General features: G+C 41.6%; 1 protein-coding gene across 1 annotated transcript in view; it reads right to left on the reverse strand.

Moving 5' to 3' along the window:
* Nucleotides 1-27168, reverse strand: part of LOC124278256 — a 127486-nt gene that overhangs the window by 83862 nt on the left and 16456 nt on the right. Inside the window, exons 4-5 of the mRNA XM_046713973.1 lie at nucleotides 9585-10155; nucleotides 687-1388 (exon numbers count right to left, since the gene is read on the reverse strand). Of these exons, the coding sequence (XP_046569929.1) occupies nucleotides 687-1388; nucleotides 9585-10155 (1273 nt within the window). The remainder of the gene's footprint in view (nucleotides 1-686; nucleotides 1389-9584; nucleotides 10156-27168) is intronic.

Raw genomic sequence — 27168 nt, forward strand, 5'->3', positions numbered from 1 at the left:
AAAAATGTCATAAGGTCTGTTGGTATGATTATTATATCATGTTGGTCATTTCATGCGAGTGAATAATTAAATTGCAAACCAACTCACTTTTCGAAAACCAAATTTCATTAACTTCTAAAACAAAACAGTACTGTAATAGCAACATGAAGTTTTAGTGTTCACTTTTAAGGACAATGAGATGGTCATGTGGTTTCAGAGAAAAGAGAAACAAGTTATAAGGGATGGCAGAAACATTTTTTTTCCAATCCGAAACTAACTTACACTATTTCAACCACTAAAATTCAGGCTTATCATTACCTTAAAGTTTGGATAATGAATAATGAATACTTTTTAGTCGTCTTTTTGTAAATCAAACACGAAATACAATAAGTCGTATCTCAAACATAGATGTTTCTGTGGTCAAATGCCCCAAAACCTCGAAGCAGGCATGTTTCATTGGTTCCTAATCAGTAACTGAAGACAATGGTTTGTTGTTTGTCCTTTAATGTCGCATTCAGTAATGTTCCAGCTGTATGGGACGTTGATCTTGATCTTGATCAAGACACTATGCCCTTGTGCACATAATTATTATTCAAGTCAAAATGAAAATGTCATAAAATGTCATGGACAAATTATTGATACTAAGAGACATCAATAATTATGTTTATCCATAAAGAATCAGCAGAACTACAAAATATTAACCTTACCTGTAATGATTTGGTTGCACACAGGAATAAGTACACAGTGGCACTCCTTCTTCACACACATGCCAATTATCTGCCTAAGAAGCTTTTCAAAGGCTGATGGAGTTATAGATACACCAACAACGGCATGGAAAATATGATCTAGAGGCAGTTTTCCCCCAGATGTTTCTGCAATTTTGCCTTGCACTGACATCTGTGACCAATTTCTTTTCCTTTCAGCTTCATAACCAGATCCCCCTGCTTTAATCATAGCCTTTATAAAAGGCTGGATACCCCAGAGTGTAGTATCTTCCCATGAAACCAGAGCACTAGCCTTTGTTTCAAAGACATCACTTTGGAAGATGTTGATTGAGACACCATCAGAGAACTTGAAATATCCATTGTTGATGTCATTGTGTGCAGCAGACATGGTTTCAGACACTTGTTGATGCTTGTCACTACTCTGGTTTGAGTGATGTGAAAGTGAAATACCAAAATATGTTCCCAAACATCTGTAAATGAAGGCTCTGTCCCTATCAAAATCGTTTCCTTCCAGAGGTGTTTTCCAGCTATTTGCTAACTCCTTTGCAATAGCAGTGACCATAGTATCACTGACATCCACAAAGTGAACCTCTCTAAGAGATCCTCCAGATGCAACTGTATCAAACGTCTTCAGGGCTTGTACATACATCCTGGCACAGACATCCTGTGGAACCCCAAATATAGCTGAAAATACAAATCATAAAAAAGGTTAGAAGCAATGAGTGAGTCTGTATCAATACATTACATGACACACCTGATACTTTTCTATGGAATACATTTCTAGTGAAAACTGACAACAGTCCGTTTGAGTAAAAATCTCCCCAATGAATTGCTCTCTAACCCAAAAGCAAATAATTGTAAATGATTAAAACCAATGCCAAAGTAAATATGAAAAACACAACTCTGCAGAATTGTGTCATCATTTTCGTCTACAAAATAAAACAGTTGTTTAACAAACTATCATTGTTTTCATTAGCTTTACCACGATTTGTGACATGGGTGTAACGACAGCACAGGTAACAGCCAGGTAAGTGAGAGGCACGTGCAAATTTGTCACGTGACGGTTTATCCTACTGACTGAGCGATTGATTCATCTCACACAATGAAGTTTACTTGTGATGTTAAATCTGTAATTTACAAGATCTACGACTTCTTCAAGTCTGAAACTCAACGGGGCACACCATTTTATGCACTTCACAATTTTCTTAAACGTACATTTTGTGCTTTTGGGGTTCCACAGAAGCAGTTGAAAACATTATTGAAACAACAACAAACTCCATCTGCAAACAGTAGCGCCCAGGAGGGTATCATATCAAAAGCCATGAAAATTTAAAATTTGATTCATTTCAAAAATAACTTGTCAAGAACATATTCCGAGGCTTATATAGCAAGAATAGACACTCATCCTTACGCGTATTGCAAAAAGAAACGGAAACTCAACATTCCCTCTCAATATCTAAGTACCAACTTTGGAAATTGCTTTATAAGTTCGGATTTCGGTACACCAAAGTTAGTGGGGAAGTGAGACGTGTTCTTTGTGAAAGATCAGATATTGTCCAAATGAAAAATATTCATTTATGCACCATACGTCAAAAGAGGGAAGATCGGTTTCAGCCTGTTTATCTTGATGAGACTTGGGTGAATGCAAGCCACACTGCAGAAACACAATGGGTTGCTAGCACTAAAGAGACATGTTCCAGAAGACTGCCTTTAAGCAAAGGAGAGTGATTCATTGTGCTTCATCAGCTTGTAAATCTGTGGGATTCTTACCTAAATGTGCTCTTGTGTTTGAAGCTTAAGACAAAGACAGCAGAGATCATCACACCGAGATGAATGGAAATCTTTTATGGAATGGATACAATTGGTAATGGCGTTGCCATCAAAGAGCTTAATTGTCATGGACAATGCTCCGTATAGTGTCCAGGATCTTGATACAAAAGCCCTAACTTCAAATTCAAGGAAGGGAGACATAGTAGCATGGTTAGAAAACCGCAATATACCATTTCCACAAAACACAACAAAAGCAAAACTTTATGAAATCCTTAAAATCAACAAAGAACACCTGTGTATAAAACTGACCAGTATCTGAACTCACAAGGTCATGATGTCTTACGCTTGCCTGCTTATCACTGTGGTTTAAACCTGACTGAACTGATCTGGGGTATCATCAAATCTGACATTGCCGTGAAAAACACAACATGTAAACTGGCAGACGTTCAAAATCTAGTCCACGAATCGAGGGCTAAGATTTCATAAGACCCATGGCAAAATCAGTTGAGAAAATTGAAAATGCTGTGGAGCATCAGTAATGGCTTCAAAGCAGTTTACAACAGGCGACTATCAGTCCTGTCATCATACGGGTGCTCTCTGATGACTCTGACAGCAGTGAGTCCATGTCCGATTCAGAATCACAGTGTGATGACCTTTGATACCATCCGCTACCGATGAAATCAACATCGCACGTGCCTCTTGCTTACGTGGCTGTTACCTGAGATGTCATTACACCCTTGTCACAAATTGTGATATAGCTAATGAAAACAATGATAGTTTGCTACACAACTTTTTCATATTGTAGACAAAAATTATGACAAAACTCTGCAGAGTTCACTTTGGCGTTTGTTTGAGTCATTTACAATTATTTAGTTTTTGAGTTAGAGTGTTGTTCATTGGGGAGATTTTGACTCAAACGGACTGTAGATTTGAGGATTTCAAGATCTGAGGATGCAGTGGCTAAGGGTGAAAATGGATACTTGGCAGACTAAAGCATGAAACTTTGCAAAGTGCTAGGGAATATCATGATAAAACATATTGACGTCCAAGATGGCCACTAAAAATCAAGGATTTCCAATTCTAACAATATGCGACTAGATTAAAGCAAAACAACCTTGCACAGTGCTAGGAAACATCATGATAAAACATATTTTGGGTGTGTGTCCTTCCTCTTTTTAAGGACAAAGCAGCAAGTCTTGCCATGGTTAGGCATGGTATGTCTATGATCAAGACAGTCACAGAACATTGCAATCCAGGACATCTCCCAGTCATGGCTGTAGACCAACCACTTTTGCGCTAGCAACGACAGGGGGCAAAAATGTCCAATGGAAATGGCCTAATGTCTTTGGTGAAGACATGTACACTGTCATTCTTGGAGTTCTTCACATTGAAATAGCCTTATGGAAAATTGTTGAAGACTTGTTGGAAGATTCTAGGTGGACTTCAGAACTAACAGAAGCAGGTATTGCCTCAAGTGGAACAGCTGAATCTTTCATTTTGGCATCTCACTATCACAAGATAAGCTTCAAAGAGATGCTTACATGTCCTCACTGGAACCGCATGTTCAACAATCATTTGAAGACTGGATGTAAAAATTGGATGTCAGATAAAAAGTCCAACATTCAAATACTGGGATTTGGTTCTTTCATCTCGAAACAATGATACTAATCTTTGTGAGGTCCCATCGCAAAAGAAACATGTCTTTGTACATTCAGGTAATGAAACAACTTGTCCCATGGTTCTTTGCTCTTGATCACACCAACTATGCACGCTGGCAGTCTGTTCACATCAGAGATATGAAAGCCCTTCCAGTTGTCAGCAGAGAGTCCCTTCAGAGATGTTGGGTTTTCTCAAACACATTTTCTGCCATGCTTTTAGATCAAGCATAAGGGTATTGCTGAGTGCGGCGTAAAACTAAACTCACTCACTCAAGAATAAGGTTGAACAAAACAGCAAAGTTGTAAAACACTCAGGTGGTGCAGGTGGATTAACAGAAAATGTTGCCTCAACTAGATGAATGATATCTGGACCAGAACAAGCAAGAATTATGCAAGGGTTTGAAAAGCAAGATGATAAGGTGGACACGAGAAGCAATGAACAGGGTTTTGCTACACAGCAGACATTTAAGACCCAAGTCAACAACTTATGTGGCACAGTTGCTTCGATGGGAAATCCCTTCCTTGAAGAGTTTCCTGAACCGATGACCCTTGATGAGCATCAACGTGTTGGTAAAGCTGTAGCATCTATGAAGTCAATGGAAAAATCTTTTACTACTAAACGTAAATCGTGTTTGTTATATTTCTGGAAATTATTAGAAATAGCCCCTTGAACGGCGAATATATCTCACATATTGCAACAAATGAAGATATTAAAAAGTCAGCAACCATTCTGGGTGGACTTCATCACTCTTTGATTTTTGGTGGCCGTCTTGGATTTTTGGCAAAATAGGCACAAAAAATTGGGCACACCCCAAAATATCTTTTATCATGATGTTTACTAGTATTGTGCAAGGTTTTCTGCTATAATCCAGGGGGAAAAGTCATATAAGTGTTAGAATTGTAAATCTTTGATTTTTGGCATCCATCTTGGACACCATCTTCCATTTCTCAGAAAATGGGCTAAAAAAATCAGGCACACTCCAAATATATGTTTTATCATGGTATTCTCCAGCACTTTGCAAAGATTCATGCTTTAGTCCGGCGTGTAACGATCAACTTCAATATCAGCCTTAAACCACTGAAACCACTAGCTCCAGGAATGTTTAACATTCTTATGCGGAGTGAGTGAATGAGTGAGTTTCTCTCTGAGTGAGTCTGAGTGAGTTGGTGGGTGGGTCTGAGTGAGCGATTGAGTGAGTGAGTGTTTATTGTTTAACGCTGCACTCAGCAATATTCCACCTATACTATTCACACTTTGCTAAGGATCAAATCATGGATTCAACAGAAAACTATTATGAGGGGTCAAATTTGGTTTAAATGCCTAAGCTTATTGTAAGCATGTATCCTGGGTTTCAGTATGTCATTGCATCTTGTGCACCCCATACCTGCTGTTGACATGTGTTGTTTATTTGTTAATGACTTGTTCATTGATTTGCAAAAATTGAGATACAATGGGATATGTCAACAATGTCACCTGATCCTCTTAATCGCCTCTTATGACAAGCAATTCTAACCGGATCTTCACGGATTGATCGATTGATGACTTTCAACAGGGTTCCAGTTACATCACGATTAAAGCTTAATGTGAAAGGAAAGGGCAAAGTGATGAAGGTAATTTTCTCCATCATGGTAGTGGTACTGTTATTTCTGGAAACATGATTGGGGCAAACTCGTACATGAACCCAAAAAGATACATTTCTGGTGCACGACTCTGCACAATAACCAGTGGCACCTTAGATGATCTGGCCACATTGGTGAAACCCAACTTAAGAATCAATGTAAATAAGGCCCCCCCCCAAATTTGTTATGGTTCCGATTTCCTACATTTCAGAACTAGGGTAGGTAGGTAGGTTTTTTGGGGTTTTGTTCAAAATATTTTTACATTACTCATCATCAAGTCTCATGTGTCAGACAATAAATTTAATTTATTATAGGGTGAGTAAAATTGTTAGGCTCGGGGGGAATATTTAGGGTCGGTCGGGAAATCGGAACCACAAGCTTTTTTTTTTAGGCCCAAGATAAAAACTGTACCACTGCACTGAAGCAGACCTACTGTAGTTAACAGTCAGAAAGGGGGGACTTTAAATAAGCACTTGTATACATTTGTATTAAATATGATATTATCTATTCCAAAGAGCATCTTCTGAAGTTTGTCGAATTCAGTGGAGAGGATTTATGGGCCAAAAATTGTTTTGGAGAAAGTTCAGAGCATACTCAAAACTCAGAGCTCAGCGCTCATACAATGGTAAAAATTATGAATTTCTATAATCTCGATATTTTCAGACTTATTGCACAAACACATTACTTTTCCGCTAACAGTGGAAAAGAAATGTACATTTATGATCTCAGGCTTATATTGCCAAACACAAATACAACCCATTTACAACACACTCTTCCACATAACAGACCTTTCTGGGTGATCCCCATGCATTTCCCAATCTAGTCTTTCTCTTACAGCCAATTGTCTAGATGTAAACAATTTGAGATATAATAAATCTTTAAAGTATTCAATAGAAATTTATCAGAAATTCATACACTGACAAACTCATTCTTTCTCATAGTGACATACTACATTTATCCCACAGTTTGGAGTTGGGTACAGATTCAGACAATTAGAACCATGAGAACATCAGAAAGGAATAACAGAGTGGACATTTGTAAGGATGAAAATCATTGCACTGGTTTGAAAGCCAGTGGTGGTGGTGACAAGGCTCCATATGCTTTAGCATTGAGGACCAAAGACGTAGAGGTAGAGATGGTGGTATGGGATACCTCTATGGTGTATGCTGTCGAACATGGGATGAAAACTCACTTCTGAGTGCTCCTTTGGTCCTCAGTGGCCTGGAGGTAGAGCTTCAAAGCCCTGACAGAGCTCCGTTATTTAGGGATCATAAAACAGCCTGGTATGCCCTGTCGCAGATTCTTGGCAATGACACCCCCACTGGCATAATCTTTCTATGTTGACCCCTCTTGAACTAGACCCAGAAGACATCCAGAGCATGAGTCTGTCTGGTCCTTGCTGCTTTGGCTTGGGGTGATAAGAAGATGTCTTATAATTTCAATCAACGTTTCTAAGCTCTCATGCTGGAGAGGCTTGTAGTCCTAATACTATTTTCAGATCATAGTTGGTTGTCTGAACTTTACAGATTGATAAACACGTTTTTAGGATCAGATCTGAAACAGATGCTTACTCGAAGTCTCCCTCATGATCCGTTTGTGTTGGAGATATTCACCAGCCTGTAGTGGTGATCCTTAAAGGGATATCAAATCCTCCAGACTGAACACAAGCCAATTGTTGTCGTATAACACTCAAATCATGCTAATGGTCATTTGATTAGCATCCATGATAGCCTGTGCCAGTCGTCATAAGTACAGGGTAGGCTTTGACTGCTAAGGATCACAGAAGTGCAGAAATGGAATATCTTATGACTTGGAAAAAAACTATGAGTGTTGCCACACTAGAAGATCATAGCTCTAGAGGTTTGTAACTGGCCATTTTTACCAGAACAACAAACTGACTCCAACCAGAGCTTGTAGATGACCTTGAACTTCTGGAGCACTGGATAGGTAAAATGCCAACATATTTTCCAATGAGAAGTCTACAGCATTCAGGTCCTATGTGCCGTGGTTCAGAATACATGAACCTGGGTTGGTAACTACCGTGCCTGGTTGCACAATACCAGGCCTCTACCTGAGAAGTCCCTATATTGCTGGCATATTCAAATAAAAATATCCAGATCGAGCTCTATTCTGTGGGCAATGGAAGGGTGGGGTATAACAGCTCATCAGTGATCACAAGTAACCGGAATGTGTCTCGTACCTGGGATGGTTTGACTGGAACTTGAATCCGCAGGTAGTCGTGGAATCCCTCTTCATGACTGGCAAATTGTCTGACTGAAACATCAGCATGTGAATCAAGCATTTCTCTGGGAAACCAAAAGAGGCCAGAGTTGTAATGACCCTGTGAGCATTTTACTCAAAGTCAGATGGTCCCCTGCCATTCAAAATGCCTGCTTAAGATTTTCAGGGGCCAACTTCTGGATCTTGTCCCAATTGAAGAACCTAAGGAGTAAAGGAGCATGTATCCTGGCAAATCTGCTACACATGGAGGGACTATTCCTACGGAATTCCAAACAATGCTGCTGTTGAATATTCTCATGCTCATTCGATCCTGCTGAGAGTCATTGTGATTCTAAAGATGATCCTGAGATATAAGGTGTGATCCCTTTATACCATTTAAATCCAAATGTTGAGCCTACATTATTCTTCCATTTCTGAGGAGATCAGATACAGACATCATGATCTATCATACAATGCCTGTAGTGAATGCCAACATCACTGTGGTGAATGGATGATACTGTTCATTGTTCACCACCCAAATCACATTCCCACATCATTCCTCCATTCCAAATAGCTATTGTCTGATGCTGAAAAATCTGTGGAACAATGTTGATCCTTGTTTGAGCTGAACTAAGCTTCTCCACTTTTTTTGGAAGAACAAGTTCATCAATTGTCCTTGACTGATTGTCAGTCAGATAAAGGCAAATGTTCAATGTCATGTCATAGAGTGTAGTCCATTAACAACGTTCTAAACAGTTGATACTGCGATTTTAGACAACTGGACGTTGAGGTTTGCAGTGAGAAACAATTCCAATTCTTCATCCACTACAAATACAGGCTGGAATTGGCTGTGTCTGATCAATACACATGTTTTACACATGTTTCACACTGTCAGTAAAACATTTTCAGCAACAAAGTCTTGGTTATCATGGAAAGAGTAGAGGATGACAAAAGGACAACCATCTCTGACATCTTCTTGAGATATATGTCAAACTCCATATTGGTTATGTGCTTAAAATCCAACATATCACAGAACTAAGAGCATGTTCCTCTAAAGTCACAGCAGACAATGTGGGGGTTAGAAACTAAAAAGTGTGCTTGCTCCCACTACCTTTCCTCTTTCCACTGTCCATAGGAAACACATAATGCCTGAGTAAAATAAGAAACCCAAAAGGTATTAATTGCAACAAATAGAATGTACAAGAGAATAAAGATAATAATTTCTATGAGATTAGATGTGTCCACTCAGCAGCAATACGAAAGAGAATGATTGGATTGGGAAAAACATAGGTTCCTCCTAGAGCATGCTGCACAAATGTAGGACTGTCCACTATGAACTGGTTGTGTTTGGGTGAGGTGTTACGAACATAAAATATATTCTATAATATTCTAGATTTGGTTTTCATGAAATATGTGAGATAGTACATGTTTAACAGTTGACATATCAGAACATATGTGATGAACCTGCTGACTCCAGTTCCTCCACCTCTCTTAAGCTAAGTTCTTTTTCAGGTTGCAGAACTTAACAGATGATGCCAAGATCAATGACAATATTGAAAAAAAATCTTCTGAAACATGTGCTTTGAAAAGTACTAATGTTTTTAATACATACCTGCACTTATGGAAGGGAATGCAATGGAAGTAAAGCCCCAATTCCTGGCAGCACACAGACATCTCAGTATTGTGAAACATAAATCCCTTGAGCACAAATCTTTCATGTTATAATTTGACCAACGTGGTCCAACAGCGTGAAAGATTTTCTTCGAAGGTAAATTACCAGCAGTTGTAACAGCTAATTCTGTTACAGGAATCTGTTTGCTTGCCACTACCTTCTGACTCTCATTTTCCATCATGGATCCAGCAGCTTTTGCAATAGCTCTGGCCACACCTCCTCCATGGCTCAGATTCTCATTTGCACCATTTACAATTACATCAACAGGCAGGGTTGTGATATTTGTCTTATAAACCTTGATGGTAAGTAGAGATCCATGGACCGTGCAGAAGAAGACCTTTCTCTGGCCAAGATTAGCAGGGTCATTCTTCACTTCACAGAAATTTGAAACTTCATCTTGTCCAAATAGATGGATCGCAGCATCTAACTGGGTGACTTTCATATCTACATGTCCTTGTGCTGATGTCTGTGGGCATAGGTGATATTCATGTCCTTTCCTCTTTACAACTGTCTGGAAAAAAGATAATGCATCATGATTATGCACATGTTGATCTTGTTCAAACTGTCCTCAAATGATATTAACAAATGATATATGCTTTCCAAAAAAAGGAAACACATAGGTGATATTGATATATGAAATTTTAAGTATTTTTCAAAATTATTGTTTGATTGTCATAAATTCACCATTATAATGCTGGTTTGTGTATATGGAATGCACAAAACAAAAAATGCATCTTTGGAAACTTCAATGTACACTTATGGTCGAAAGTGTCAACTTGCATGAAAATGTCATGAGAAAAAGTGGTTTGCAATATGTATGTGCAGTTCTGGGGAATCCTGAGCAGGGACATTGTCTGTATAAGCCTGATTTGCTTTTAATGTATACATGCATTTTTTAGCTTAATGAAAGACTATCATTATGCCACAACTCACTGCTGTAAATCGAAAAATTGCTATTGGATGTCTGGAGGCTGGGGAATCTCAGTCTAACATTGCAATTCATATTAATGTTCACCAGAGTACCACCAGTTGTTTACGGGACCAATATCCACAAACCAATTCTACGCAAGATCAGCCAGGAAGTGCAGACCACAGATTACACTGCAGTGCAGGATGGGTACATCCTGGTACTCCATTTGCGGCATCAAGCTGTCACAGCAACTGCAAGTGCAGTGTCTGGCTTGAGAAGAGTATCGGCGCAAAGCATTCATAATCATTTATGAAAAGCTGGACTTCAAGCTATAAGACCCTATTTTGGCCCACCGTGTTGCGATGACTACAACAGTTCCAGAGGTGCAATGTTCGATTCTGGAATCTACAAAACTGGTGACGTGTATGGTTCAGTATTGAATCACGCTTTCTGCTTCAGTGATGGAGGAGTACGTTATGGACCCCGAAATGAAGGTTTTGCCCAGAATTGTATCTCCCATGTTAGTTTTTAATATTAGTGTCAGTGTCATGATGTGGGGAACCATATCCTACATGCAGAAATCTAAGTTTGTACACATTCAGGGCAATTTAACTGCTATTTGGTACGGAGACAAAATCTTAAATATTCACATGACTCTGATTATTGACCACCAGAGGGAGCTGTTTCAGCAAGATAATGCCAGGCATCGCACAGTACATGTCACTATTCAGTATCTTCAGAATGAGAATATTACAGTGCTTTCATGGTCTTCCTAATCGACCAACCGCAAGTCTTGTCTCTCAGCCCACCCCCATCACATTTCTTCTGCTCAAACTTAAACAGCAAGTTTTGGAAGGCACTTCAAGGTACCGAGTAGAGTTTTCCAGCTCAGCCTAACCCTGAACATTATTAAAAGTTCCAGAACATTTGCGCAAATCTATAAGGGGCACACCCATGCCTCGGTCATCTCATATTACATTTAGACAAACAGTTGTGGGAAGATCACTTTCCATCAAGGATTCTCATTCTCAGACTATTTTGAAAGCTTAACCATTATTGCAGCTAGGTGGACACAAACATCACTGTTTCTTTTTATGATCACTGTTATATCAAATTACCATGGTGTTATTTAGTGAATAAACCATGAGGTACGAGTGATTACGGAAAAATATGTCCCGAGTGAAATGAATGTTTCACGAGGGACATATTTCCCGTAATCACTTGTACCTCGTTTGTTATTCTGTTTATTACCCATTACCAAACGGTATGAAAAACAACACAATTCATCAGTTTCCAAATTAGTTTAATGGCGATTTTATTAACCACACCCCCTTGTTAACATTAAGTTTATTTTTAACGAGTACAATCGCATATTTAATATTTAGTCGTAGATTGCAAATGTGTAGCCTAGATCTACTCGTGTCAGAAAGTGGGTTACTGTGGTTAGATACAAAACAGCAAAAACCTGTCAATTTTTTTTAAAGTTAACTAATACAACAGTGAAAATCTGCAGGGGAACAGTAAAACACGGGAATGGTAAACCTGTTTCTAAGAAGACGGTTCACAACTATTAAAGTTTGTCAACATTTTGCTGAAACGGACCGTGACCTAGTTTTGGCTCGCGTCAGTGTTCTTGTCAGGAAAGATAACTCCAAGTCCGAGTCGACAACAGGCAAAATACGCCTTTTGGGCGCAGGTGGTTGGTTGAAAGAAGAATCATTTGAAATAGTGAAGTTGAAAACTAAAGCTGAATTCATTTGGGAAATGACTGATTGGGACTGATTCGACTGAGGCTTCGGTGCATTTGTTGACAAGGGAGAGACAGGCCTGTGTCACGTGGAGTGGAATCAGAGTTGGAAGACAGAAGTCTGTTGATTGTTTTGGTGTTGTTTTTCATTCATTGTGGAATAACTGTTGATGGATTGAACGTTTTTGTGCCCCGACGCTTGCATGATCTGGTGAGCTGGAACACCTTTGTCAGACAAAGTTTGAATCATACGTTTCCTGGCGCTATGGTTTGTCAACCGTTTGTCATTAGAAAGCACTGCTTTACTTGCCATTGTTTTCATCAGTGATCCAAATTTATTTCTGCCAACCTGTTGACGTTTAAACCAAACCGGTTCGTACCTCAAATAGGTGTTTGTAGCCAAATAGAATGGATGGTCATCGTTTGAGAAGTTTAGCGGTTTCAAGTCGCGGTATGACTTGTAAACAGCAACTGGACAACACATATCCCCAGGTTGTGCCTATGCTGTAGGAGCAAGATCGCGAGACTGGTCACCCTGACGGGTTTTTGACTGCTGTTCAATATAAGGAGATATTCACTGTTCTCTGAATAATCTTTTAGTGTTACATCACACCATTACATACGCCTATGCGGGGTCGCAAATCTCAAGCCAAAATAAACCGTGTTTAAAATGGACTCTGGCGTGATAGTGCCTAGTTGGCCACATTCACGCAGTTTCTGTAATCAGTGTCAGATACAGGATCAGAACGGAATGGTACGTTTCCTTTACCTTTTTTTTAAAGACTTGAGTTTTGATTTCAAAACTTCCCTGTTTCATGAAATGCATTGATTCAGCTAACACATGCGAGTACCCTTTACGCTTCAAATAGCGTTCAACACTACCCTTTATTCCCAGGAGGGAAGACGGTTCATACTCCGAACCATCAGATTTTTTTACCGATATGAAAAATGTACATAGAAAAGTGTTCGGTTCATGGGGGGCAATGTCTTCAAGCTGTCTTGGATCATTAAGACTCTCGTGGAGAAATCTATAAACAAGATTCATGTTCAATTTTGTCCTTTTCATTGTGTTTTCGTATTTGTTTGCAGCCAAGAAGTTATCAATGTCATGGTAAAAAACATGAACAAACCTGTCAAAAGTTTTGTTTTCGATTGGGGGGTCAAACAAATCATCTTGCAGTAAGTCATTTATGACACTCTGAGGCAGGTAGGAACTCGCTCGAGATGGTTTCCGGCAACGTCTACAGTCTGTACCTTGCAACTTCCATTTCTCCATATTCAGTGATTATAACATACACATTAAAGGAATTTAGTGGTTGTGTTATTTTTGTTACACGACCAGTAATGTCTCCGTCCCCCTTGACCAGGTCATTGACTTTGATTGGTGTTAACTGGGTAATCATGTTCGTTTACAAAAGATGATGTTATCAATTTAAGACAATTTTTCATTACAAAATATGTTGTTAAGTCGACGACGCTATATTGTCAATGAAATAAAGCATTCAATTACCATCAAAATCAAAATCTTGTACATGTTGCTTTTGTTCTGTTTTAAAATCTCGAATCAGTGCGATTACAGCACGGTCAAATAATCAATGAATCGATAAAATATTATGAATGAACGTAGTAGTGTGAAAGTCAGTCCGTCATCCAATGAAAATGTATATGCGATTGACCAATCAATGCTGAGAATCATTAAATTGCACACTGTGCAAATATCAAAAAGATATTACACGGGATCTCCTCACCCGTATGGGTAATAAAGTATTTTGTACTGTCATTGTAATTCCCTTGTAGAAAGATATATTTCTTAACTTTGTTTTGGAATATAACTGTTTATTGTATAACATTTCTTTGTGGTCTGTGAGTTTCACATCAAATTCCTTTTTGGACAGACTTCTGGTTTAGTTCTTTTTTCATGTTCATGTAACAATATCAACATAATGCCCATCTCTGGGGTTCACTACTTAGTCTTTTGGGAATGTTGCTGTCACAGTCAGTGTCAGGTAAGAGAGCGTTATATTACCTGACACTGTACTCATTTTACATTATACAAATAGAGACTTCTTATTCTTCATACTGAAAGAATTTTGCCACTTTTGCAAATTAAAACGTATTATGCAGCATTGAGGGGTTGGTTGGTAAAGCTCATCATCAGCTCAGGTACCATTTGCCCCCTCTAAACTCAGCTCAGACGGTAAATGGGACTTCTTCTCTGAAGCGGTGTCTAGTCAAACCAACAATGAACTTTCCAGAGAATATGGAAGCTCTCCTTCACTGTAGCCTTCTGCATTACCAAGTTTCAGAGAATCTGGGGTTTTTTTTAAAGCATAGATTCTCAATTGGCAAGAATTCATGTAAAGAAAGTGAGTATGAGGTGTTAGGGATCTTTGCTGAGGAAGTCCAGGATAATATCTGTCTTCTTGGTTAAGCAAAAAAGCTCAACAGCTTTTGGCAATAGACAGGAAAAGGAGAGGAATCAAAGAATCGGTATGAAATATTCCTCTTTTAACGGTAATGAATTTTGAGCGGTCAGCACCTGCCCTTGTGCTTACATCACAAGTTGAATTGACAAGTACTACGTGGAAATCAAGTAATCAGAAGGTCAATACACTTTAGTAACCTCAAAATCAATTTGTCAAAAACAGAACATTTTCTGTAGTCAATCCAGGTTACGGTGGTAAATTTTAACCTTTTCAAAGATTTATTTTTTTTAATCAACAATTGATCCTTACAACACCAACATCCCTTTTTGGCTCCTTTCTGCACCATGTAAATAATATCACTGGAGTAGCAGTAGGTGGATGTCCATTTGTAGTTTCAGGTCTGCTGCCGAAAGTTTATGCAAAGGTACCTGACAAGTGTTGGCAGTTTGCTCAAGTGCTTCAGGCCACAAAACAGTTTTAGTCACCAGAGCTGGTCCGAAAGTTGTCTGCACCTCTCATGTATGCATATGTAGGCATGGCTTTGGTCCCAATGCTGAATTAATCATTTATTCAGGATTATCTGGCCAGTTAATTTGATCTTTATTGTCTGTTTTGCATCTATACTCACCAGCATTGAAAACGCACCACTTACACAAGTTGAGATTACTAAAAGCATGTGTATGCAATTGATAGTTTTTAGTTGATAATAGCAGACGGACGGCTGACAAAAACAGCAACATAAAAAAGATGCTCATTCATTTAATTGTTTCACAGTCAGAAAGGTTCAAACACATGACACATGTGGGGTCAAATCGAAAGTCAATACCGTGTGTGACCACATGGTTTCAGAACGAAATTCACTTTTTCATGGCATGGATGCATGCTGTTGCATCTTGGAGTTAAGATTCATATTGTGAAGAGGAACTCATTTCTAAAACAGTTTTTCAACTGGACATGTTAGTCATATTCATTGATAATTGTCATACTGAAATCCATCTTGATGAAAATATGGATAATGTAAGACTGGTGCGTCTGGTGCATTTTTTTCGCGAGACACCAAATGACATACGAACATCTAGGAATATAAACTTTACAACAAATTAATCTAAACTTGCAGGACTTCCACTTTAAAAGTTGGATAAGCAGCATATATATGCCAATACAGGAAGTGGTGTGATCCATTCAGCTGGAACCAAAGTATAACCTAGAAACAATCATACCTGTTGAACATAGAGGTTTTTTCTGGGTTACATCTTCTTTTTATTCTCGAGTACAATGTTTCAGGGCTTGTTCTGGCCCCATCATCAGGTAAAACTGAACAGTAACTGTTAACTCTGGCCGTGACGTCACAATGCTTATGACGTCACAATGTTATGACGACGCAATACATGTGGTGGTCAATAGATACAGATGACATGGCTAATAGAATATATGTTATTATGAATATATAAGATGTTGTTTACTGCAAAATCATACCTGTTCTTTTGATGTTTAAATAAGCTCAACTGCTGTTTCTAAAACCGCAAGTAACATTATTCAAGCCAGAATACAGAATGCTTTGTAACTAAGCTAGGACCATGAGAATACCATTTTATAGTAAAGGAAAGAAGCATTTCCCATCATTGGAAGTTCTGTAATCCATACTAAGAGTGCCATCGTCTTTAAGAATAATGTGACTTGTAGGTATCAGGTTGTAACACAGTAAAAACTAGACACTGAAATCAGAAGTTGGTTTCCTGCAATTTGGGCAAAGAGAACAAGATCCGTAAAGAACATACAGCATAATGGATCTAAATGGTGTAAGGCCTACGGAGCCATCATTGTTGCTTGCAGTTATATTTACTGTTAGTTTCATTTTGGATATCTAAAACATGGTTGTTGGCAATAGCTAAAATGCTATGCTAAATATTATTCTACAAGGAAAATCACTGACAGACACAAAAATGCAAAGCAAGCAAAACATAAATGGAACACAGAAGGGAAGTTCATGAACTTGGAAATGTTAACTATTAATTGTATACTCCTCACAAAAAGTTACGCAACACAAATGTTTAGTCTAATTACAATTTATTTATTGACATTGCAAATCATGGAATGATGCAATAGAAATGTGAAACATGTACACACGATCAATAAACTGAAATGAAATAGTATTGAGCAATAATAGACTTACAAATCATCGAAAGCATGCAAAATGTGCTGCATTGATGGAGCAAAATGTTAATATTAACGTTCAAGTCAGTTTTGGACAGTGAAGCAGTGTTCAGTAATACGTATGACCACCATGAGCACAAATGCAAGGTTCTACACGTCTTTGCAGTGACCAAATGAGCCTTTAAAGTTGTTGTTGTGGAATGTTCTGCCATTCTCTTTGTAACGTCTGCTCAAGGTCATCCAGAGTCTGGGGGTGAACATGGAGACCGTAAACACGACTTCTAATAATGTCCCAAGCATGTTCAATGGGATTAAGAACAGGTGACCATGCAGGCCAGGCCATATGTGTGATGTTGTTGTTCTAAACAACATCATTAACAACTTTTTCTCACGCATTATCATCCATGGACGGTCATTATCATCCATAAAAATGAAGTTAGGACCCGCTTGTTGTACCAGAGGAATGATAACAGGTATGTGTACACCGATCAGGGTGCATGTGTGAAGAGTGGAGCACATTCATGCCACACATTTCGCATGTTGTTTCTGATGGTGGTTGTGTTCGGGTGAAGTTGTCAATTTTGTGAGATAAATCAATTTAACAATCACCAAAGGTTATGTATTCTTTGAATATTTACCTTTCAGTAACATGTCAGCAAAAATAACTATCGAGATTGATAAACACACTGAAAATACTTGTTGCTTAATTTTTTGTGAGGAATATATATTTTTATACTTTATCCTATCTCAGGGTATGCACTTCGCTCTCTTTTTTGACCAAGTCGTGGAAACGTGCTGTAGGCTAAGTTGAATCAGATCTTCTGGCCTCAGTCCCATCCGACCTCTACCCCCAGTCCTATTAATAGACCTCTCAATCATCTCTGTAAAGCGTGCTAAGCGCTCCGATGGTCATGTGACAACCCACTGCTGTCCTTCTCGTCTTGGAGCTTCAAGTTATCCATCGCGTGGGATAGGATAAGTATATAAATATACAATTTATAGTTAAAATTTCGAATTTTTTAAACTTATCCTATCTCACGGTATGCATTATCCCACGGTTGGCTGGTGGGCCGCAGATTACCCTGTGTCAACTCCACAACCGTGACGTCGCATAACACAAACTCCCGATATGCTAACTTGTGATGGGTTGCTTCTGAGTGATAAACCCCTTGGCGTACACGGCACAAAAACTCTAGGGAGTGGGCAGTAGTAGTACAATAGGGGTTCTGCATCACATGCAGCTTAGAGACTTATTTATGGGACTTAAGCCACCCAAGCCCCCCTTAAGAATGGCGCGGGTGTAGCGCGAAGCATCCTCCGATGTGCCTCCAGCCTAGACCCAAAGTTCCGAAAATTAAGTTATTGGGAGTCCTGGTGGTGTAATGGTAGAGCATAGGACTTGTAATCCAGCTGTGCGAGTTCAAGACGGGGTATTGGTGGAAACTTTTGCAAGCCAAGCTGACACTGGAAATTTTGTGTTGTTAGGTGAAACAAAGATGGTAGAGGAGCTTAGAAACGGCGGGCCTGCATGGCCGTCATCGCTAAGCCAAACAAGATGGTGACCGTGCATAGTAACGCCGTCTAGAGCTGACGTCAGAGTATTGAATACAAAGCAAGGCACACAGCCGTACTAGGGTTGCTGGCTGGTTGTAGCGCCAACGATGTTTGAAACCAGTTATAGCTGAAAATATTTTTTTAGAAGCCACAATCAATTATTTTAAAATCGGGTTACATCAGCTTGGGAAGCAAACAGGGTTTGGACAGGCTTTAAATGTATAATATTCGGCGACGACTTTATGGAGTGGGCCTGCCATGAATTCCCCGAAGTGGATTAAGGAGTATGAGACATTGCATTCTCTGGTCTCGAAGCTATAATCGATTAATGTATCCATGAGGCGTTGTAACCGTTCGGTGCCCACGAGACCTAAACTATCGTACAGGCTGGTGAATTTCCCTCGACTTATGACTCGACGGAGGGCGGCGTAAATATTGAGGCCAATGGACGTCCACCCCAATGTGTCCTAACAACCGTTCCTCGATCAATCTCCACATGTATGAGAAACATTTGATGAATCTTTAATAAGGGGCAATACCGTGTCATGAGGGACGATTTGTAATTCCTCTCGGACGAATCCCCTACACGGTCCGTCTTGCAAGTAGTACAAATTCGTTTCGTTGTCTTTGATGTCCAATCGGTCGATGTGGTACATTTTCATGGACCATACGGGGTCTGAGGGGTCGACGTTTGTCCCCTCCTTCGTGTTCACCGGGCTGGTACAGATACCTCACAACGACCCGGACCAGTAGTTTTTTCTCTTGGCCGTGACGCGATGGCACAGCCGATTTGGTCGTCACAGATTTCATTCGAATGGAGTCGAGTGACTTCGTTTTTGATCGCCGACACCACTCGTTGTAAGCGTACCACCCATTCTGTCGATCGTTTTTCTGGGTTGACCATCTCTCGGGTATACTGATGTCCGAACAAACGCTAAAGTCCTGTTGGATCTTTCAACGATGGCTTGGCTTCAGTGAGCTCCGGCCACGCCCCGTCTCACCTGGACTTTGTGCTTCGATAACAGCTGCAACACGGCTCACATGAACTCGAATCTGGGATCGACTTGTAATTCAGTCGCCCAGGTCAAGCGATTGCGTTTGTAGCTATGTTCTTGACTCAAATGTTTGGTCGTTAACGGCTCGGCTTCCTTGTATTGACTGGCAATGTCCAAAACGGTCAGGGCGTACTTGTAAGTTTTGTTTCTCACCCTGTCGTGCGGGAGAAACAGGAGGTCGGCTTGATGGGTACAATTGGGTACAGAAATGTCAAACTTTCTTCATCGGGATGTATTGGGGAGCCGGCAGGTACACTTGCCAGATGGCTTTTTTTTAGGCCAAGCTTTGGCGGTATCTTCGAAGACACGCTCGGCTTTGGCTAGCTTGGGGATGGCGCCCACACCTTTCCAGTAACCCCGGGGGCTGTAGTAAACCTTCTCCATGATATATACACGCTATTATCCATTCAATAGTCTGTCTAGTCTTCGACACACCGAGTGGAGTTTCCTCTATTGGGGGTCTCGGAAACTCCCAACGCGTCGAGAACTAGACAGACTGTTGGTATCCATAGCCACAATCCACTGTTTGGTATCCATGGGTGATAGCGACGTCTTGTTGAGAGTGATGCCGTAGATGGTGTGTTTGTCGCTTCTCAATGCGGTGTTTGAACGTGCGTTTATCAAAGAGAGCCTGTTTGAAGAGGGTGTGTTTGATGAGTTGTTTCACCACGTATTTCTTGACCCCTTTCGCCTTTCGGATCTTGCCGTTGTCGGCTTTCAGGATGGAATATATCTTGGGTCTCATTCCGACGTATATTCAGCGATGGGTGTTCCTGCGCATTTGTCCTTCATCTTGCCGAGGACCTTTTTATTGGTCGTGTTGTGTAGGGCATGGTCTGGGGGGCAATCGCTGGTGTCGTACAAGTGGCTGTGTTTCTCCATTTCCTCGTACATGTCCTCAGTGCGTATATTCAACAAGGAATCGATGTCCGTGTACAGCAGCTCGCATCAATCACCATACTGTGGTTTGAGTCGGTTGTAGTAGAAATCGTACATGAGATGTTTGGATAAGTCGAGAATGCTCATCCCCACGTAGACGGGTCGGTTGAGTTTGATGTGGTTTTTGTTCATGTGCAACGCTGCCAAGTCGTTATCGAAAAGCTTGCTCCGGTTGAATGCTGGACTGGAGATCAGTTTCCTGAGTTTTTCTTCCTCGTGAGACCGCACGAGTTTGACCGTCATCCGTTTTCTCAAGTTTTCCATGGTTTTGCTGAACACCGAATTGTGCATCTGTTTGTCGAAGTTTTTATCAAAGTCGCTGGTGGCCTGTTTTCGCAGTTCTGTGTTCAACCAAATGTAAGGTTCCATCCAGGGACTTTGATTGAATTGCAGCACCCGATGTATTTTGGTCAGCTTCATGCCCAGCGACAGGTACAGTTGCAGATTCCGATAGTGCACCACGTACTTGATCTTGTGCATCAAGTTTGGAACGAATTTTTCCACGTTGGCCAGCTTATTTTTCCCCGAGCAACGTTAATTGATAGTCCGACATCCAGTCTCAGTTCACCATCAATCGTTCGGGAGCCAGCCGATAGCTGTTGTGAGCAGCATGCAATGCCGCAGGATACTCCAGATTCACTTCGAGGATGTAGCCTTTGTTGGAATCCAGCGCGATGCTTGTGATATCGATCTCATCGTCCAACCACTCGAACCCGCCCATAGGTAGAGACTGGCTCATGGCCCAGCCGTACGGGGTGTTGGCGTCGAGATACTGGAGGTGATTGGTGGGCTTGTTCGAGTCGTAGCCTTCCACGTATGGGTTGTTGGCTTTCACGTAACGTTTGCAGACCATGGAAATCCCACTGTGAATGGCTTTCTCGATGAACAGGTGCATGTCGTAATCCGTGAGCAATTCCAGTTTGACTGTGGTTTTCTTCAAGAGCGCATCCCAAGAGAGACCGGGGCTGGTGTAGTACCAGGTAGGGTCGAGTTGATACTGTTTCAAACACATCATTCTGAACGTCTCGAACACGTCGGCCAGCAGCAGCACGTCCGTTTTCAAGTACAGGTCCAGACGTTCTGAGCGTGGTTGTAATCGTCCTGGGAGATATGGGATTCGGTCAAGTTGCAGTAAAATCGGTAGAGGGGAGGTAATTGGGTCTCATCGAACTTGGGCCAATCGTCCATGTACTCGTACGGGTACACACCCTTTTGAGCAGCAGAGGTCGAGTCGCCTCGTCGGTGTATTGATGGGTGATGGCGAAGGTATCGTTGGCCTTGACCAAACTATTGAGCAATAACAGGGGAAACTGAGTGCTATCGATAAATCTCTGACCGTTGAGCAAAAACGAAATGTATTTCTCCATGTTGTTGGGGATGCACTTGTTGATTGTTGATTTTTGTGGGGATCGATTCTAAGTTTTAAGTTGCACGCATTGTGAGCGGGACCTCGGTACCGTTCAGGGGTTGGTCGCACACGTGGCAACACTTAGCATGCTTGTGAGCGAGTTCATCCTCCGGCGTCATATTCATGGGAGCAGGTTCCGACAATGCTTCCCTGATGTTTTTCTCTTCGCGTTGTAAGAACATGAGAAACGTTTCGGACAAGGCAGGACCTCGGTAGATCACGGGAGTCTCTGTTTCACCGTCACATCGAACGACCACGTACCCGAACCCGCAGGCTTAGTGTTTTTGAGTTTTGTATGTAAAACTTTTTTCCGGGGATGGCACGATGTGGTCGACCCATTTGATGAGCGCTTCGAAGTTGGCGTAAATGACGTAAGGCATGGGCATTTGATGTTTGTGGTTGATGAATTTTAAGATGTTTTCATGTTCTTGAGGCATGTCGATTCGGATCACCATCTCTCCCACCCCTCGGCAATCCTCCCGATGCGCTTCTAGCAGGTCAGCTCGCGTGAGGCCGTGCAAACATCATTCGAAGAAATGTTTCTTTTCTCTGTGCGTCGATTGATCGTACAACAGTGTGCTCAGACTTTCAATATGTGTATAGTGATACTTACCCTCTTTTTCGGTCATAAATAAATTGATTATGCACACATCATCGGGCATGGAGCTGATTCGGTGTAAGATGGTCGTATTGCTTCGTGGCCGAAGACGTTGACGGCTAAATGGTTTAGTTTTTCAAATCAGGTCCAGTAGGAAATGGGTGTGGGTTTAACTAAGCCATCTCAGTTAAGCCCATCGTCTTCGGGGTAGCTCAAAGGTCTGTTTCTTATTAATAGCTACTGGAAATAAGCCAGCTCTCACCGAATATACTGCACAAGCATCGTCTTTATTTTTAATGTTATTAATGACTTTTTATTTCTGTAGTAAGGTGGCAAGCCTAGGTACGATCCGCCTTTGAAAGGTACGTAATTTTACTACATCCAAATAGATGGTGTTGACACTTCCCACCACCCACCCGGAGCCCCTGAGCGTCCATCGTTCCAGCGATTCTTGTATTTTTTGTAGCGAGGTAGCGAGGTCGAAGGGATTGAGTCGGATTGAAGTACGACTTCCTGCTTGCCTCTGAAATAAGGCTCGATGGACTCGGTACTGCCATCCGTCTGCTGTTTGTTGAGCGACATGTGGATGGTCAAGTGGTATTTGATACGTTTTAAATTTTCCAACTCTACTTTGACTTTGTGGACGATCAGGGGTTTGACGCTGTTGACATCGATGTTAGACTGGACGATCATTTTCCAGCCTCTCAGATACTTACCAACGTCAATTGTCCGTCGGCACGAATCTCAACTCGACCGGCTCTGTGTCTTCCAACAAGGTGAGCAGTTCGGCTTTCCTCATGCGAGTATAACCCTTCAATCCCCGTTCTTAAGCTCTGAGTTAAAGGTCTCGAACGGTAGGGGGCTTGACATATTTCATGTCAAGCAAGGTGAGCAGTTGGGGTTTCCTCATTAGAGAATAACCCACCAATCCACCACGTTTAGCGAGAGCTTTGAGTTCGCTGACAGTAGTCATGATTGCTATATCCACATGCAAATCAAATGTCTAATAGGTTTGCTATATCCACATGCAAGTCAGATGTCTGATTGACTTGCTATATCCACGTGCAAAGTCAAACATTTAATAGGTTGACGTTTTCAAAGGGAGATAACTCCATCAGCCTTTCTTTTTGAACTGAAGCGCTCATAAAATATTTTAAAACTTTTTTTTTATTTATTTATTTTTTATTTGAATTTTTATTCTGAGGAGTCGGTTACGTTTGTTGAGGTAATCTTTCTTTTTATCGTAAATCAGTTGGTTTTGGACCACATCTGCTCCTTGGGTTTTGCAACACCGATAATGACATTTCACACCAATCCCGCACACTTCGCATGTGTAGTTCTCGAGACACTTTCGGGTGGACATCATTTGTATGCCGCAGTACCCCTCGGTCCTGCATTTCTTGTCGCAAGTCTCAGCTTTTCCCAGAAGCACGTATTGACAACAACACTGAGCAGGTCTCATCTTCGCTATATGCACTTAGATACATTTTAGTCTAATTGCTTGGCAACCATTAAGGTGGCGGTTAATCCTAAGGCCACAAAAATCAGCTCCCATTCTTGTTGTGACTTAGAAGGGTTGTAATACTAAGAGAGGGTTCGCTGCCGAGGGGGTTGTGTCGTCTGCCGGTGAGCAGGTAGTATTGTCGCATGGCGTGGTTGACGTCCTTGAATGTTCGAATGGCGTGGTTTTCGCGTTTGAGTTGGGCATTGATAAAATAGATTCTTTCCATGCGTTTTGTCACGTACTCGGCTTGCGCGGCCTGCAGTTGCTCCACGGCCAAATCGTGACGTTTCCATTCTGCTACGACTTAGATTGGGCCATTGGATGTGCATAATTATGAAAATAGATCATTGCTCCCCGAAAAGGCAAGGGCATTGATTAATGCCCCGCCGAACATCATCGCGATCGTGGCCATTTTTATATATCATATCACGACTCCTTACTTCAATATGTTTTCTGGAATGATGCCTTGCTTGACGAGCATCTCTTTGGTGGTCATTGCCAGTCCCATGTCTAGTACGAGCATGCCCATGTCTTGCAGGTTGAAATCGAGTTTGGGTGCCGGTTGTTTGGTGATCATTTTGTCAATCGAGCGTAGCCTATGATCAGTCTGCTGACCACAGCGACGTGATACGCGTCGTTGTCGAACGTTTTTCCGTCGGGATTAAACATGATTATAACATAACGTGTGGGTTTACCCCTAATTGTGGGTTCGCTGGTGTTGGAGTCGTCACTGGTGGCAGTGGCGGTGGCGTCGTCTTTTGTTGATGGAGCCATACGGCTGCGGTGACACCCACGACAGCGGCTACCACGGTGTAAGGAATCCACAGCAGGGTCAGTTTACGATGCTCAGCTAACCCTCCTTTTTTTTACCGGCGGCTACTTTTTTCGGTTCTTGGGTTTCTTCATGATTGTAACAATCACTTGGTGGGGGATCGTCTCCTCTTCCGCCACTGATGTCATTTCGGTGTTCGGTTCCGTCATCTTGCGTATCATTAATCGGGCATTTATGTTTAAATTGGCAATGATCGCCGCGGTGATGGGAGCTAAGAACACGCCGTATCAGTGATACAACTCGCAACTGAGGGTGTTCAAGACGTGACCGATAAATGGATCTTTGTTGAGATCTTCACACAAATAAGGTCGATGTGCCGGTGGAATGGGAAGCAGTGACGAAGCGATCGCGGTGTAACATTTCGTTAGAGTCGACCCTATGGTTTTCGTCATTTCGGCCCTGAATCGGGCTTCGTATCTCCCGTACACTTTATAGATGTCTCGCTCAGACATTTTTAAAATTTTATTGGTGGTCATGTTTTCGCCCAAGTATTGTTTCCCCTTCCCACCCACGACGAGGGCCACGAGTCGTTCACGCTTATCACCTACCCGAGAGGACGCATCTTCACCTCCCTTCTCCTCCTCGGATATCATTTGTTAAAGCATGTGGTCGAACTCCATCTTATAATACATCAATCGGGTTTTAAATCTAATATAATGAAATACGGCATAGCCTAAACAGAACGAGATGAATGTCAGGTAATACAACACGGCAATTTCAAACATTGTCATGGTTTTAATCTATAGGGGTGTACATTTAATTTGCTAAGCTATTTGCTAAGTGTTGCTAAGTGTTGCTAAGCATTGCTAAGCTATTTGCTAAGTGTTGCTAAGCTATTTTGCTTAGCATTGCTAAGCAGGTTGCTGATTTTGCTAAGTGTTGCTAAGCCGGTTGCTGATTTTGCTAAGCAGGCTGCTTGATTTTGCTAAGCTAGCACAACGCATAAGCCACGGGTTGGTCTGTTTTCAGCACGAGTTTGGCGTGTTTCATTTGGGCTAACAAGGTTCTCACACGTTCTCGCTCGGGTTTGGTGGGAATGACGTTGTTTTCTCTCAAACATTCCTCGAATGAATCCCTATCCTTGCAGTGAAACAGGGCGACCCATCACGTCTGTTCCCTCAGGTCTTTCAGGAACGAATTGAATTGAATGTGGCGTCCCGAAAACGATAAATACGATAACATGTCTCTCTTTTTGGTGATCTCCTTGATGGCGGTGCAATCGTCTAGGATAAACAGCGTCGATTTTCCCTCGAACTTTTCGTGAAAGGCTCGCAACCAGTCCTGTAAACGTACTCTGATGTCGGTTTTATACACCTCCGTGTCATTCACCACCCACGCTCTCTCCGTGTACGTTTTATTGACCGTATCGTAGGGCAAAGAATCACAATATGATCGAACACGTTCCGATAGTATCCGATGGCGCAATGCGGATCGCAAGGCAAATCAATAGATGGCTTGCACGGATCTTCCATTTTGTATATTAAGCTGCGCATCCATGATCACGTACAAATAAAGGTTGAATTTACCATCGGTTGAGCCTTCTTGGCGATTTGGATGGTGATCCCCTCGCTGCCGTTCTCGATGCGATGCCCGCTGCCGTGCAGTTGATCATCGTCCGTGGATCGCATGTCCATCCACAGCACGTACTTGGTCGTCAGGTACTCTCCTAGCGTCACATAGGCAAGACGGGGTCCCTAACGATCGCGTTGATTTCCGGCAGGCGCCGGTAACTTTTGGGTCTCGTCCCATTGATGGTAAGCGGGCATGCCTTGGCTGAAGAGCTGGTTGGGCACGCCCTAAACAGTCACCTCAACTTTCGTGACCTCGGGTTTCCAATACTTTTCGTTGAACCTTTGAAACGGCTGAAATTCTTCCACCGGCAGGATCAAAATGACCTTCATCGACTGCACGGGCACGTTCAGATTGATGTTCCACGGCGTGTCGATCTTCCGGTGACACAGCACGGGATTGTAAAGGATGGCTAATGTGCCCGAATACTGGCTGCGAATATGCCGAGCCAATTCCGGATTCGTCACCTTGTCGAACTCCAGTGAAATATTGTCGATGGTGTAGTGACCCTCATCATCGTTCTCTGTCATGATCAAGTGGCTGTAATCGCTAAACATGAGTTCTAATTCAAGCCTATCACCCAGAGCGGCTTGATAAAATGGCATATGACATTCCAGCAACTCGACGGACACTCAGCTGGACAAATCCCCTGGTACTTCATGTTTTCCCGTTTGCTTGCAGTTCTCCAGAGGTCCGTGTAGCTGATGAACACGTCACTGTCGTCGATGCTAAAAATTTTGATTCCGCTGATTTTGATGGTCGTTTTTTTCATGAAGGCGCGACCCAGGTTCCCCAAGACTTCTCGTTTATCGTCGTCGGATTCCAAAC

Source organism: Haliotis rubra, unplaced genomic scaffold (assembly GCF_003918875.1).
Source record: "Haliotis rubra isolate DU_JTF1 unplaced genomic scaffold, ASM391887v1 Scf234, whole genome shotgun sequence".
Classification (NCBI taxonomy): Eukaryota; Metazoa; Mollusca; class Gastropoda; order Lepetellida; family Haliotidae; genus Haliotis; species Haliotis rubra.